General features: G+C 41.2%; 1 protein-coding gene across 3 annotated transcripts in view; it reads right to left on the reverse strand.

Moving 5' to 3' along the window:
• Nucleotides 1-15,297, reverse strand: part of MFSD6 (major facilitator superfamily domain containing 6) — a 70,877-nt gene that overhangs the window by 49,794 nt on the left and 5,786 nt on the right. For all 3 annotated transcript variants that reach the window (XM_061432623.1, XM_061432642.1, XM_061432632.1), the window contains exon 2: nt 11,257-12,865. In XM_061432623.1, coding sequence (XP_061288607.1) covers nt 11,257-12,812 — 1,556 coding nt within the window. In that variant the 5' untranslated portion in view covers nt 12,813-12,865. The remainder of the gene's footprint in view (nt 1-11,256; nt 12,866-15,297) is intronic.

Raw genomic sequence — 15,297 nt, forward strand, 5'->3', positions numbered from 1 at the left:
ATTGCGTTTCTCCAGGCAGAAATCCACTCTGGAATGAAGTCCTTGAGTTATGAGTTAATAACACCAAAAGAGCATTAAAGATACAGCCACAACTTCATGTCCTGACTTTAGAATATAATTTTCTTCCCCTTACAAGCACTGAACTTGTCTCTTCCCGAAAGTCCTGTTCCATGGCACAGCTTCCAGAAGTAACGCTGATAGCGTCATGTGTCTTGTTTGAGGTAGGTGATTGCCCCCAATAGCTTTACTAGCTGAAGGGAAGGCAGGAGAGCGGAGGAGGAGGATGGTTACAGAAATCCCGGGCTGAAGTTAGCTGTTGTGCCAAGGTTTCCCACAAACATCTCTAGCTTCATTCTCTCTCCTGAGATCTAGACTCATAAACACAACTCCCCATTAGGCATCTTTCTCATCTAATAGGACCTCCACAAGTCCCATTCTTCAGAACTGATACCCCTTCCCTGGGTTTCCTTGCTTGGTGAGTGGCATCACCAGCCATTTGGTATCCAATTCACAAGATGACTCTTCTCACTCCACCTACAGTAGGCCCTGCCCCCCCAAAACTCTTGATTTTACTTGCTTTACTCTTTTCCAACTCCCAGTGTCTCAGGTACCTAAGTTAACACTTCTGTAACACCTAGTATTTTCCTTTTATGTTATGGTCCTCCACCCCCTACCAGACAGTAAACTCCTTGAGAGAGGAACCTTATCTGTCTTGTTCAGCACTGCATTCATAGAATAGAACCTGGCCACTTAATAAAGACTTCTTTAAAGAAATACTGAGAGAACGTAATATTGAACTGTGAATTAGCTCTGTTAATGACGTATGATACCTAGTCATGTCTGATGGCTGGTCATCATACATACATTTCTGTATGATACCTAGTCATCATTAAAAACAGTTTTGCCACTTATATTCAGTGTGAATTGGTTTAATCACATTACTCTCTTCCTAACACTTCTTGAGGGTAGTTAATCCGGAGGAATGACAATTTCACTGGGGGTAAAAAAAAATAATTTGAGAGAATGGGGTATTTTAGAGGAATGGAGAGCTTACCAGGAAGACAAAAGAGGGTGGTTGGAACAGGTGAAAAAGTTGTATCGGACACTGCTCACTGAGAGCAGTCTGAGATGTGAGGCTCGGCTGCATAAAGGGGCAAAATACTCTCCAGTCTAAGACGGTGCCTACGAACCTACAAGGCAGCTGAGAACACAGGCTTTGGAGTCTGTGTGGTTGGTTTGAATTCTACCTCTGCTAGTTACTAGCTGTATGACTGTGGGCAACTTACCTTTGCACCTTGAAGTTCCCCACTCTATGATGGACATAGCAGTGCCTAACTCACAAGGATAAACGGGGGCTTGAAGACAAAACATTTCACACAGTGCCTTGGAGGGCACTTGGATGTAGTAAGTGTTGAAATGACAGTGTTAACAACTATTATTATTTTCTCAATATTATACTATAATTATAATGTTTGTTAAGTTTGGAGATTTCTTAATTTAAAATTTTTATTTTTTAATAAAATTTAAATTTTTTAATTTAAAAAATTTGCTATTCTGCAATTTTGAAGTTGCTAAAAAAAAAAAAAAATTTTATCTGGGATTGGTGGAAGGCACATCAACAAAGGTCATGCATGAGTCACCAGCTTGTGACTCAAGCAAGAAAGGACAACTCATTATTTATCTGAAACTCAGAGAACAAAGTAAAATGGGACTTCTCTAAAGTAGGGCAGAATAAACAATAATAAATGCTCCACCCAGAGAAGTGTTGCAGAAAGGGAACCCCTTCCAGGACCTGAGAGCGGGCTCTTGTCTAACATTCAGAAAGGAATTGTCCGGAAACGAATGGTCCAAGGAGACACAGCTGACAAACCATAAAACCCGAGACAGCGAGCCATGCAGCAGAGTCCTCCTGGCTTCCTTTAGCCTGTTGCTGTCCGCCCTTCCCAGTAAAGTCTCACGCTCTGTCAGCCGTGTCTCCCTGGACAATTCACTTCCAAGTGTTAGATCCCCTCTGGGGCCCTGGAAGGGGTCCCCCCTTCCTGCAATAGAAGTGTTTTAAAGAAACATCAAGGCAGACATCTGTTCATGTCACCTCTTGCTCAGACTCACCAATGACTTCCCATTTCTCTCAGGGAAACACACTCTCTCTCAGTGGGACCCGGAGCCCTTGCACGAGCCCTGCCCACCTTGCTGACTTTATCACTCCTCACTCCTCGTTCAGGCGACATGCACACTTGTGGTTGGTTCCCTCATCTTCCCTGGGCGGCTTCTGTGCAAACACCACTCTGCTCAGATGTCCCTTCCTTAGAGAAAGCCTCTCTGTAAGCTCAAGCGGAAAAGTCGCCTCTTCTCAGTCACTCTGGGAACCTGAGTCCTGCATGAATTTTGCCACGTCGTCATTCATCATGATCAGAAATGAGATAATCTGTGTACTGTTCACTGTCTACCCCAATAGAAGGCTCGTCCTATGAGGACTGGCCTTTGTCTATCTCATCACACATTCCAAATATCCCCAAGACCTACAAAAGCGCCTGTCACATAGGGCATGTTTAAGAAACACGTGTTGAAGGAGTGAATTAATAACAACAGGAATAACACCACCTGTTGTTTACAGCTGAGCACTTACTATATGCTATGCATTATCTTATTAATCTTAACAATGGTATCAAGTCAGATACAATTATTACCACCATGTCACAAATGAGGAACCTGAGGCTTAACAAAGCTAAATTGCTGGCTTATCCAAGGTCAGATACAGTTGAGCACTTATTATATTGCTATGCATTACCTTATTAATCTTAACAACGGTATGAAGTTAGATACTATAGTAAGTGTGGGATTTGAACCCAGGTCAAACACACACATGCACACATGTGTACTTTTTACAGGTGAACCAGCAAAAAGAAGAACACAAGGAGACAGAAGAACTACTAGACGACCCAACACTCCTACCAGGGTTTGGGAAGATGACTAGGGTCAACCCTGGGCCAATTTACTTTCTGCTCCTGTTCATTCTCCTAAGTGGAGTGAAAGCCTGGCCAACATCCACAGTTATTACCAAGGACCATGCCAATCCTCCATTGCTGAGGTGACCTCGCTGCACTCAGCAGTCAACCACACCACACAGCCTCACAGTCCAAAACTACGGTCCCCAGACGAATGTAACTCGACACTGATTTTTCCTGAAAATGTCTGAGCTTCCTTCCATGTGTTATCTTTTTAAAGGAAAGAAAAAGTTAACAAGCTACTGTTTGTCAGCCTCCAGACTACGATTCGAAGATGTTGGTGACAGCAGACCAAAGGTGAAGAAGAGATGATTAATACTTGAGAAATAAGAATGGGGTGCGATTCTTCCAGTTGGAAAGGTTTTGGAGGGATATGCTATGAAGGAAGCTTGAAGAAAAATTCTTATCTACTATTCAAAGTATCCTATTGAAATTATATAATTAAAATCTACCAAGCATCACAAGAATAAGTAGAAATAAGTTAGCCACACTGCTTAGGCTTTTGACTTGCACAAAAAAGGCAGTAATTGACACTGTATGACTCAAGATAATTAAACAGCTGGTGCAAACACTCATACTTGGACTCACGTCAGCAATAAAATGCATGATCTCTGGGATATCACTTGACTTGACTTTTTAGTACCTTGATCTCTTAATATATAAAGAAATATTATAATTACTGCCCAAGTCAGGGTTATTTGATACATTTTGATATTAATTCTTAATGAGGTACTATAAATTTCCACCTGATTTCATTTTAAAGAAAAAGAAGTAAGACCTGAAGCCATGATAACTATGTAAAAGTAGACTTCTAATCATTAAATGTGTGCTACTTAGGGAAAGCTATACGGGAGAGCCAGGTGCTCAATGGTAAAGAGTCCTGCCGATGCAGGAGATGAGGGTGCAATCCCTGGGTCAGGAAGATCCCCTGGAGTAGGAAATGGCAACCCACTTCAGTACTCTTGACTGGAAAATTCCATGGACAGAGGAGCCTGGTGGGCTACAGTCCATGGGGTCAGAAAGCGTTGGACCCAACTGCTGCTGCTGCTCTGCTAAGTCACTTCAGTCGTGTCAGACTCTGTGCAACCCCATAGATGGCAGCCCACCAGGCTCCCCCGTCCCTGGGATTCTCCAGGCAAGAACACTGGAGTGGGTTGCCATTTCCTTCTCCAATGCATGAAAGTGAAAAGGGAAAGTGAAGTCACTCAGTCGTGTCCAACTCCTAGGGACCCCATGGACTGCAGCCCACCAGGCTCCTCCATCCATGGGGTTTTCAGGCAAGAGTACTGGAGTGGGGTAGCGGCACAAAATCTCAGTGTTTATTTTACCTGATATATAAAGATACAATATGTCTCCTTAGAACATATACAGCTTTAAACAAACATAAACTCTCTCTCACTCTCTCTCACACACATATCTGGCTCCTTTATGGGAAGATAATTATATTGATTCACTATAAACAGACCTAAGCTTCAAGCTCTTTTCCAATCGAAAATACCAAAAAAGGGAGAGAATACATATATCTAGCACCAAGAATGGAAACTTTGAATATTTTGCTGTACTTCCTTAAAGAAACAAAATGTTACAGATAAACGGAGGGCTTCCCCTGCCCTCTTTCTTCCCCAACCAGTCCCCTTCTTTTTATGTCCTGTCTAGAAAGCTAGGGCTATATGAACTCAGGATGCATTTTCCCTCCATAAATTTAAGTGTTTTTTTCCTATACAATTAGGCATATCCATAAAAGTATGTATAACTTTTGAAACGTATTGCTAAAATTTGCATAAGTGCACCAAACTGTGTATTATTTTGCTTTCTCCCCCATTCAACATCATGGTTGGAGAGCTTTCTATGTTGACATACTGATATAGTGCATTCCTTTCCTGCATACTATTCCATCTTACGACTATCCTACTCTGAATGCACCTATTCCCCAACTGATGAATATTTAGACCAGTTCTCTTTCTCACTGTTAGAAAGCTGCAGTAAGCAAGCAGCATCTTTGTACATGTCTCTCTGCACGTGTGTAAAAGTTTCTCTGATGGCTCATACGGTAAAGAATCTGCCTGCAACATGGGAGACCTGGGTTTGATTCCTAGGTTGGGAAGATCCCCTGGAGGAGGGCATGGCAACCCACTCCATTATTCTTGCTTGGAGAATTCCCATGGACAGAGGAGCCTGGCAGACTATAGTCCATGGGGTCACAGAGTCGGATACGACTGAGCAAATAAGCACCGCACACAGCAAAAGTTTCTCTAGGCAGGTAAGTATCTTAAAATGCAATTATCAAGCCATAGGAAATGTCCAACTTGTACATTACCATGGACTGCTGAATTGGTCTCCACAGTGGTTATCAAGCAACATAATCTACCAGAAGATTGGCTAAATAATAATAAAAAAATCAAGAGAATTAATATATGCAAGTCACTGTTCTAAGCAATTAATGTGCTTTATCTCATTTAATTTTCATGAAAAAGAGGTTAATACTAATGATATTCCTACTTACAGATGACAAAACAGACATACAAAAAGTTATATAACTTCTCCAAGGCCACATGGTTCCAAGAGGCACAGTCAAGTTCTACACCAGCAACACGCCCCCAGTCCATGCTTGTAAGCACTGTGGACACTGCCTTTCACGAATAAGGATGGGAAGAGACCTTTCCCTGGAGACTGCAGCTATTTCCTTTCTCCATTTTCTTACTCTTGATCCCTGTTCCTTTCATTCCTTGTCCCTTTATTTTTCCCTCTCCCTTACTCACGTCTCCCTTGGTCCACTTGTAAACATGTCTAGAAGACCATGGCTCAGGTGATGGCATTGGAGGGGTGCTCAGAAAGGCACTTGCTCCTGAAGCAAGATGTGGAAGCAGGTTACAGTATCATATAGTTCCCCATAAACATGAGGATACAAGGATACCTACTTTAAACCATGAAAGAGACCAACATTTCAGTAAGATCAGAAACTCAGAACAGAATCTTGGAGACAAGCATAACTGATTTTCCTCAGCCCATTTCTCTTCTTCAACAACAAGGCTTCCTTGCTCACTTTGCTCATGTTTCTGGTTTTAACTATCCCAAATCTGTATTCCCAACCCTAACCTCTTTTTGGGCTTTTATAACAGTCAACTGTCTGTTAGACACTCCCACAGAGATGTTTCAATTTTAAGGTAAACAAACCCATGACTGGATTCTGACGAACTTCCACCCTCTCCTCTGTTCTGTATCTTCTCAGATTTCCTCCTGGGTCTGGCAGAACCACTGCACCCAAACTGAAACCCGAAGGTCTCTCCATCACTTCTCACATCAAGCCGTTCCACTGATTCTACCTCCCACGCACACTCCATCTCTGAACCTCTGCTGCTACTGCTGTATTCCAGGCCTAATCATCTCTCACTTAGACTGTTTTAAGAAACTTCTCAGTGAGCTTCTGCTTCCAAGTTCCCCACTGCGCTGCAAATAAATCAACACCGGTGGCTCTCCTTGGCTCCAAACCTTGCCACACTGCCCTACTGCACCCAGGATAAAGCTCCTTTTCTAATCCCAGCTCCCATCTGGCCTTCTCTCCCCCCATCTTTTCCAACCCCCTTCCTTTTAGTGTTCATCCTTGCATCCTATTAATCTAGGTTGTCCAGGCCTAAATAAACTCTTCAATTAAACTAAACAAGTATGCAGAGTTTTGATTTTTAAATGATAGAGTAATAGTTACTCCTTTAGATCATGTTTAATTTCAAACGAGATGGTTGAATGGCATCACCAACTCAATGGACATGACTTTGAGCTAGCTCCAGAAGATGGTGAAGGACAGGGAGGCCTGGAGTGCTGCAGTCCATGGGGTGGCAAAGAGTCGGATACGACTCGGTGACTGAATAACAATGACAACGTGAGAAATAAGCCTTATCATTTTTTTTCTATTGTGGTAAAGTCATTTTGTAAATAAAAAATAACATTCCACTAAGAAAAGAGAAGGAAAAAATGTTCAGGTCCATCCTCTGTTGTTGTTTTATTTTTTAAATCAAGAATTGAATTATTCTATTTCCATTGTTTCCCTTCATTGTGGCGATTGCCAGTATAAGTTCGAAGCAGTTAAGGACTGTGGATGTCAGGATATGATGAGGGAAACAGGCACCAAACTTAATTCAGGGTGGTTAGACAGACACCGGAAGAGCTGAGAAGCCAGAGAACCTGGAGAAAGCTGCAGACAGCCTCCGCAAGGCCTAGGTCTGAAGGATGGGGGTGAGAGCCGCGTTACCAGAGCTCAAGGTCACAGCGCACAGAGCCACAGGTGAGCAGTGACTTGACAGGGCATGGAGGACTCGGGTTGACAGGAGGCAGGGCTGAGTCTGGGAGCAGGGCTGAGCCGCAAAGCGGGGAACTCTGAGCACATCGAGTGAGGCCTGCAGAGGGCGGCCCTCAGTCTCCAGCTGAGTACTGGTCAACACCTGCATCTGAGCAAATCACCGAAGCCGGGGCAAGAACCACGTGAAAGGATTACAGGGAACAATCTCCAAAGTTCACCCAAGATGAAAGAGGGAAGGTTTTTCCCTTTCTTCACACCCTCTCATTCTCCACCTGGGCCTCTCACCAGCCTGGCAGTTACCACCCTGGCTGGAATACCTAGGTACACACCCCCAGACAGCTTAAGGCAATTGGTCTACATGTAGCTGGAGCATTAGGAGTTTTAAAAGCTCTCCCAGTGTGAGTCTACCATCTGAGCACCACTGCAGCAGTGGACCCAGCAGACCAGGGGCTGGGAGAAGCAGCTTGTGGAAGCCTGCACCGTGCCCCGCGAGGTGCGGAGAGGCCCCAAGAGCCAAGGGGGCCAGGATCAACAATGAGGCCGAAGAGGCAGGTAGAAGCAAGGGAGAGGATACGAAGCAAGAAAGTCATAAACACAGCCCTAAATCTCCAGCTCCAGGTCAGCTCCCCCGACCTCACCAGCTGCGGTTTCCGCCCTCTTCTGATGCTGCCGGCTATCCCTCCAGTGCCAGGCTGCTAACACTGCCACACGCGTCCTCAGCTGTGGGCCGGCGTCCCGCTCTCTGCTCTGGCTCTCTCTGCGGCACCCACCAGGAATGTCTGTGTTCCTTCTCCTGCTAGCAGCATCATGTATTTCCCTCTCTCCTCCCTAAATGACCAGCCAACTCATTTGGATACTTGGCAACTATTTAGTAGTAATTAATGGCTAATGATGGTTAATATATTATCGCTTCCAGACAGTATTTGCATGACAAAACTGACTGAGTACAAGAATTTCAGGTCAAAGTCAGAATTGCTTGAGTAGATTTTTGTGTGTCCCTTAAAATGTAAATCAATTTGAATCGCATAACATAGGTGATGGCCTAATATTAAATGGTAATGATTTTTGTTGTTCTTCTTAGTCACTCAGTCATGTGTGACTTTTTGTGACCCTATGGACTTCAGCATGCCAGGCTTTCCTGTCCTTCACTATCTCCTGGGGTTTGCTCAAACAAATGATTAATTGAAATGTATTTTGATCACAACTCTACTCATGGTTGCTGAAACATTCAACAAGGTGAATATAGCCTTAAAATACATTTATATTTCTAGATAAAGAAATCTAGTCATTGTCATTACATAAATTAGCCTAGAAATGTACTTGCTGTAAATACCAAAGTTTTGTGGGTTTGAATCAAAAGAAATTTACTTTTTTAGTGGAAATAGGAAGCATTATCCTATTTACCTGAGATAGCCACTTTCCAGTGGGGACAAAATCCAAGATTGAAATCAGAAACCATTTACTCTGTGTGTGTTTAGACTGATAGATACGTTAGTCAATGAAAAATGGGGCCCAAACTGCAGAACTGTTACAATAGTAAGTGGTTCAAAATTGGACATGCTGTTTTAAACATTGTTTTCTGGTATGATGGTTTCTTCACTACGAACCTATATAAACTTACGAAAATCTACTTTTTAAAAATTCTTTTTGTTGCTGTTTTCTTAATTTATTTTTAATTGAAGAAAAATTACAATATTGTATTGGTTTCTGCCATACATCAACTTTTGACTACATTAGGATAGTTACAATTTTTGTGATTATGCTGCCTCCTATAAACAAACCCCCATAAGATGGTCACAGAACACTGGAAAACATGAGTGCATATATGCAGGCCAGACAGATCTCTCCTTATGATCCTACAAGGAAAACATAAAGGCTATTCACAGAAAGATGATTTCTGTTTATCAGCAAATACATGATATTCTTCCAATTAAAAAGTGAAACTGTCATCACTATATTTTTAAGCCCTCAAATCTCAACCACCACTAACCGGGCTCCAAAAATTCTCACCAAAAGAAACATATCCATTCTACCTAAACACGTGGGCATAATCTCACCACAGCTATCAGAATCAACAGGATAAAAATCCAAAAGCAGTAAATGACCACAAACTGATGGAATCCCAGTAGGCTTCTGGGAACAACAAAGTGACCACAACAGCTTTCTTCTTCCATTACATCATTTAAGGAAAAAAAGATGCTTTTGTATGTAAAACTAGAAAATTAAGGTTAAGTGAGTCATTAGTTTTTACATAATGAGATATTAGCATTCATGTAATGAGTTTTTATGTAATGAGTTCTCTCTTATAAAAAGAAAACACAAGTGTGAAGTTTATGTAATTACCAAACCTAATAGTAAACCCACTAGGATTCTATCATAAAGCTGTACACTAAAAAAAAAAAAAAGCTATATACTTTAGACAAAAGCCAAAGGTAGAAGAGACATTACTTTTCGTAGCATATGAGAAGACCTTAACAATTTCTGTGAAAATAAAACCTACATGCACACTCTGTACTGGGTCGACATTCAATTAACATTATTGAGTGATTAAATCATGATGTCTAGGAAAGCCACTCATGAGTAAGACCTAACAAGGTACCTTTCTGGGAATAAATGGCTGTGGTTTTTAAACACACTATTAGGTGAGAGGAGATCCTGCTCATACAACCCAACCAAGCTGAAGAAATTCATCACCGTGAGTCTAATTCATTACAGCGCAGACAACATAAACATGACCTGGACAAGGTTAAAGGACAACCCCAGACCATAATATCACAAGGCTCTTTGCCGACTGGCCCCACTGAGTGTGCCTCAGGGACCCTGTGTCTCTGGTGGCTGTCCATACAGTGCCTGACTTTGTTTGTGACAACAAAGGGGTCAAAGATTTGAGACGGAGAAGGAACGGGACACAGCTTCCCAAAGCAAAATCCAACAAGGAAAAATAGCCACAATTGCATTGGGAAAAGAAAGATTCTAGGTTGAAACCTGACAATAGAAAATATTTTCTTCAGTTAGTCAAAGGAATATTAAAGGAAAAAAGATCAATGTTTCTCAGATCTTGCCAGCATCTATTTCTCCTTCGTAATTTCTCATAGAAACAGTAGATTTAAAGATTACCACATACACACAAACACACATGGTTGCTTTTAATTACAGCAACTTCAAATTTTAGGGACAGACATGCCATGCCTTTCTGTGAGGTTTAAGTGTATCTGGCTCCACACTTTAGAGCCAAGAGCAAAGCAGAAAGACATAAAGAGCAAGGTACTATTCACACAACTTCAGACAAACATTAGTGGTAAGAAACTTCACATAAAAAATACTAGGTATTTATAGATTTTTCTGCTTAAAAGGATTACATGGGAAATTTTAGGTAGAAGAAAGATTTTTAAGTATCCCATGCTTTCATGGCAGATAAAAATGCAGAGACCCATGTAATAATCAGAAAAAATTATATAAGATGCTCTTCCATGTAATATCATGGATTAATGATTTTGGTGGGTCACATCACAGCCTTATTAAATATAATGGACATCTTCAATACACCAAATGTTCAAGGTGTTTCTGCATCAGCAAGTAGCTGAGAATAACTGAAGGCTGAAAAAACATAATCCTCTTTATCTACTTAAACCCTTCTTCATAAATGTCTTAGACAGCTGGACCCTTCAAGGTCCATAGAGTAACAGAGTCGACTAAATTGGTGCTTATATACTTGAAAACGTTTAATGTAAGAGTCCCTTAGCATACAGAGGGGAAACATCATATATTGAGATAATTCAACTAGGTTCATCATTTCCTTCCTTTTGATTCTATTTTAAAGAGAAAGAGCAACCGAAATTGCCACTCCCACCTAAACCTTACCCCCAACACAAATTATAAATGTGCTCAAAGGATCTTATAAACTATGAAAAGATAGAGTTCAACTGCGAGGGGCAGCAACAGTAGGCATACTCTTACCTGATGTGGCCAATCAGTTCAATAAGCTTGTGACTAAAAAAATAAGCTGTCAGCTCAGACACATGGCTCAGGACTGAACAGACCCCAAAGAGAGTTGTTGTTCCATTCAGGTCCTCCAAATGCCAGTAGAGAAAGGTGAACACGAAGCCATATCCGAAACCCATAAACCAAGCCACGAACAACACGGAGCCGTACTGCACACTGCAAAGCAGCCTGATCAAGTCCCAGAAGCTGAAGGCCTGCGAGTGGCTGGTGGCGGTCGGTGTCTCCTCAGAGGACTCCGTGGAGCTGTTCCGCTCCACCTGAGGGATCTCTACCTCTTTCCCTTTACTTTCACTGTTTTTGAAGTGGCTGTAGCGGAACCGGAACTGAGTAGCAACAATCAAGGCCATGGTCATGAGAACCCCAAAGACGAAGAAGACGATCTGGTAGTTCCGGTACTCGGGCGGCTTACAGCCCTTCCCTTCGATGAGCACGTCTACGTGGGTGTAGTCGATGCCGATGCCCACAGACAGCATGGCCAGGCCCCAGCCCAGGGACCCCCACATGCGCTGCAGGCCATAGCGGTCTCTGTGCTTCCCCAGGTACTGGAGTGTTACTGTGTCCACGATTGTGACGGAGGAGGCACTGAAAAACTCTCCTATTACAACAACTACCAAGACCACCAAGAAGATGGCCTCCACTTCTTGTTGATCATAAACAAGAGTGACTCGGTCAGAAGGTACAGACTTGGTGGTGGTGACCATAGAAGTGGTTGTCTCCCTGGCTGCATTTCCTGGAGGGGTAGAGGAGGTTGCAGTGCTTGAGTTCAAGGTCACAATATGGTCAATAATTTCATCAGTCTGAGTCTGCAGAGTGGGTGCACTGGTCTTGTTTGGAGCTGTCGAGAAGATGACAGTTTCTGTGACATTGGGCCCCACTTCTGACATCACTGGCCCACCATAAGGAAGCAGGTGCCTTTTGTCACGAATTCTTGGGGAGGTGGTGATGAAAGAGACAATGGAGGAATTCGTCGGCAGGATAGTGAATGGGTGACTTGAATTGGTGGGATGAACTGTCGGGGGGATCTTTGGTACACATCGCAAGGTAGCGGGTTTGACAAATCCAATGCCCAGGTTGAATAAAACCCAACACAAAAGAGAAAAGAGGAGGACGATTTTGCCTTTTTTAAAGCGATCTGCAACTACACCCCAAAAGGGGGCACTGCAGAATTCAATGAAGTATCGAATACCTACCAGCAGTCCACTCTGGCTGGGTGACATTCCCAGCTGCTTGTAATACACAGGCAAAAGGGGGTAGAGAGAGCCATATGCAGAGTAAAAGAAAAAATAAAAGACCTTGGAAATGAGAAGATCATTGTTTATCTTAACGCAGTGTTTCTCTATCCAGTCTATTTCCTCCTCGGGAATAGCAGCTGTTTCAGAGGGGGACGGCGTTTCATTTGAAGGTGGTTCTGGTTCCCTGGAAATACCATTAAAAGGATCAGCAAGCACGTATTTCCTCTTCTGTTCCTCTTCATCATCGGTTAAGATGGCAACTTTATCATCTGTCGCCATGGCTTATCACCACCATTAGAAAGCTGACGACCTTCAAAATTTTGGCTGTTGATCTGTAAAGCAAAATTTAAAAGAAGGCTTAGTATGAAAATGATAACATTTAAACATAAGAGTTTCACCTTGTAGGAAACAGAGGAGTTTCAAACTACAGCTAAAAATAATAATTGTGAGAGAGAACTATCACCATTCACTTGCAGCCATACAATAATGATAAGGAAAAATAACTTTACAAAAATCAAGTGCTCTCACTGTGGCCACTGACTGGCTATAAGTACATCTTCTAATGGTTCATTCTTCAGGTTCATTCTCAATCTTTTCACTGATTCCTAGGGAAAATGTACAAATAATAGGGATTACATCTAAACCAAAGAGTGGGTAAACAGTATTTACAGTTTCTCGAGTTTACTTTTCAAACAAACCCATTGCACTATGAAGTCTAGAATGCTTAGAAAATAAAGGCAGCTAAAACCATTTCAGTTTCTAGGGAAAAAAAAAAAACAGAAATAAGCCCTTAACCACGACTACAAATGTGATGAGAAAAAGGGACCCAATCGCACATTTGCATCTGTAGTTGGTCACTACAGCCATAACAACAATATCCTGATAAGGAAGTGGTCCTTATGTTGCTTATATCACATACATTTTCTTTTTTTTTTTACATACATTTTCCAGATGTGCTTTTATAGACTGTAATTTAAGAAAATGTCAGAAAAACAGCAGATAGCATTTACTGAGCACGTACTCTGCACCAGACAACACTGAAAGGCCTTTAAATGTGTTAATTCACATTCATCACAATATCTCTACTGTCTCCTCCATTTTACAGATGAGAAAAAATGAGGCGTAGTGAGTTTAAATAACTCACATGTGCACAACAAGGATCTGAACTCCAATATTATTATTTTAGGCTTCCCATATGGCTCAGTGATAAAGAATCCACCTGCCAATGCAGGAGATGCAGGTTCAATCCCTGGATCAGGAAGATGCCCTGGAGAAGGAAATGGCAATCCACTTCAGTATTCTTGCCTGGGAAATCCCATGGACAGAGGAGCTTGGGAAGCTACAGTCCATGGGGTCACAAAAGAGTCGGACATGACTTAGCAACTAAAACAACGACATTATGGCTTTAGGACATATACTCTAGTATAGCACACTAAACTGCCAAATATCACATTTTGAATAATAAAGTGCTATTAAATCTTTTTATGAGACAGGGTGTTTCATATGAAAGATAAGCAATATAACAAAGGGATAAACTTATCGGAACAATGCCACATTCCCCGGAATGTCCTTTTCTTCTATTATACAAATGATTAAAGAGTCAAAAGGTCTTGCTTACATCAAGATTTGTCAAGGTGCAATGAGTATATTTGTATGTAGGAGGTGTACATATTAAATATCTATTAATTCCTTTCATCTTCTTTACTAGAGAGAAATAACTCCACCCTTTGAAGTACATTTTGCTCTCCCTTTTCCCAAAATGAGAAGTAAATTTCTGAAGATCTTCCAAAATCATGCTTGTAAACATTTAAAAATCTCTACCTAGCTCCAGGCAGACAGTAGAAACATAACGTAATGAGGCCTGTGTAATAAGTCAAATAAGTCAAATTATCTTTTACCACCAAAAGCCAGGTGTCAACATAGTTCTAGCTTTGAAAATGTTCATATATTTCTCTTTTTTTTTGGTTAAGTTTTTTTTTTTAATCTGAGGTAAAAATTAAAATTCATGTAACAAAATTAAATTCATGTAACAAAAAATGAGCCATTTTATTTTTTTTCTTTTATTTTTTTTTCAGATTTTTATTTTTTTTATTATTTTTTTTAATTTTATTTTATTTTTAAACTTTACAATATTGTATTAGTTTTGCCAAATATCGAAATGAATCTGCCACAGGTAAAGTGAATGATTCAGTGGAATGTAGCACTTTCACAATGTTGTACAGCCATCACCTCTCTCTAGTTCCCAAATCACAGTTTTCTTAATCATGGAAAACTTTTTTCATCTCCCACAAAACTTGAAGGAAAAGCAAAATCCAACCTTCTGCTGCCAGGCTAAAAGATTTTCCTCACTGTTCTCTATTATTTTTCTTTCATCATTAGTGCCTCCACCTACTCAAGTCAGCACCTCCAATTCTATTTCATCACCTGAAAAACACAGTCATTCTCCTTTGGACTTATTTTCTAAATTAATTTAAGTTTGAGTTCAAACTTCAAAGAAATATTTGTCATTTTTAAAATGTATAAAAATCACACGACACTTCTGGTAAAAATGGCAGATTGAGCACATCTGTTTTACTGCATCCCTAAACCTGACTCAAACGGCAACACCAACAAACACCCACGCTTTTAAAGTCATAATCCAAGCTGTGAAAATTAAAAGGTACATAATAGCAATAAAATAAAATTCTGGAAGCCAAAACATAGACAACTGGTAAATAATGGTGAATCTGAGAAAACTGGAACCCTGGTTGACAGTGGGGAAAGC

This window comes from Bos javanicus, chromosome 2 (assembly GCF_032452875.1).
Source record: "Bos javanicus breed banteng chromosome 2, ARS-OSU_banteng_1.0, whole genome shotgun sequence".
In the NCBI taxonomy this organism is placed as follows: domain Eukaryota; kingdom Metazoa; phylum Chordata; class Mammalia; order Artiodactyla; family Bovidae; genus Bos; species Bos javanicus.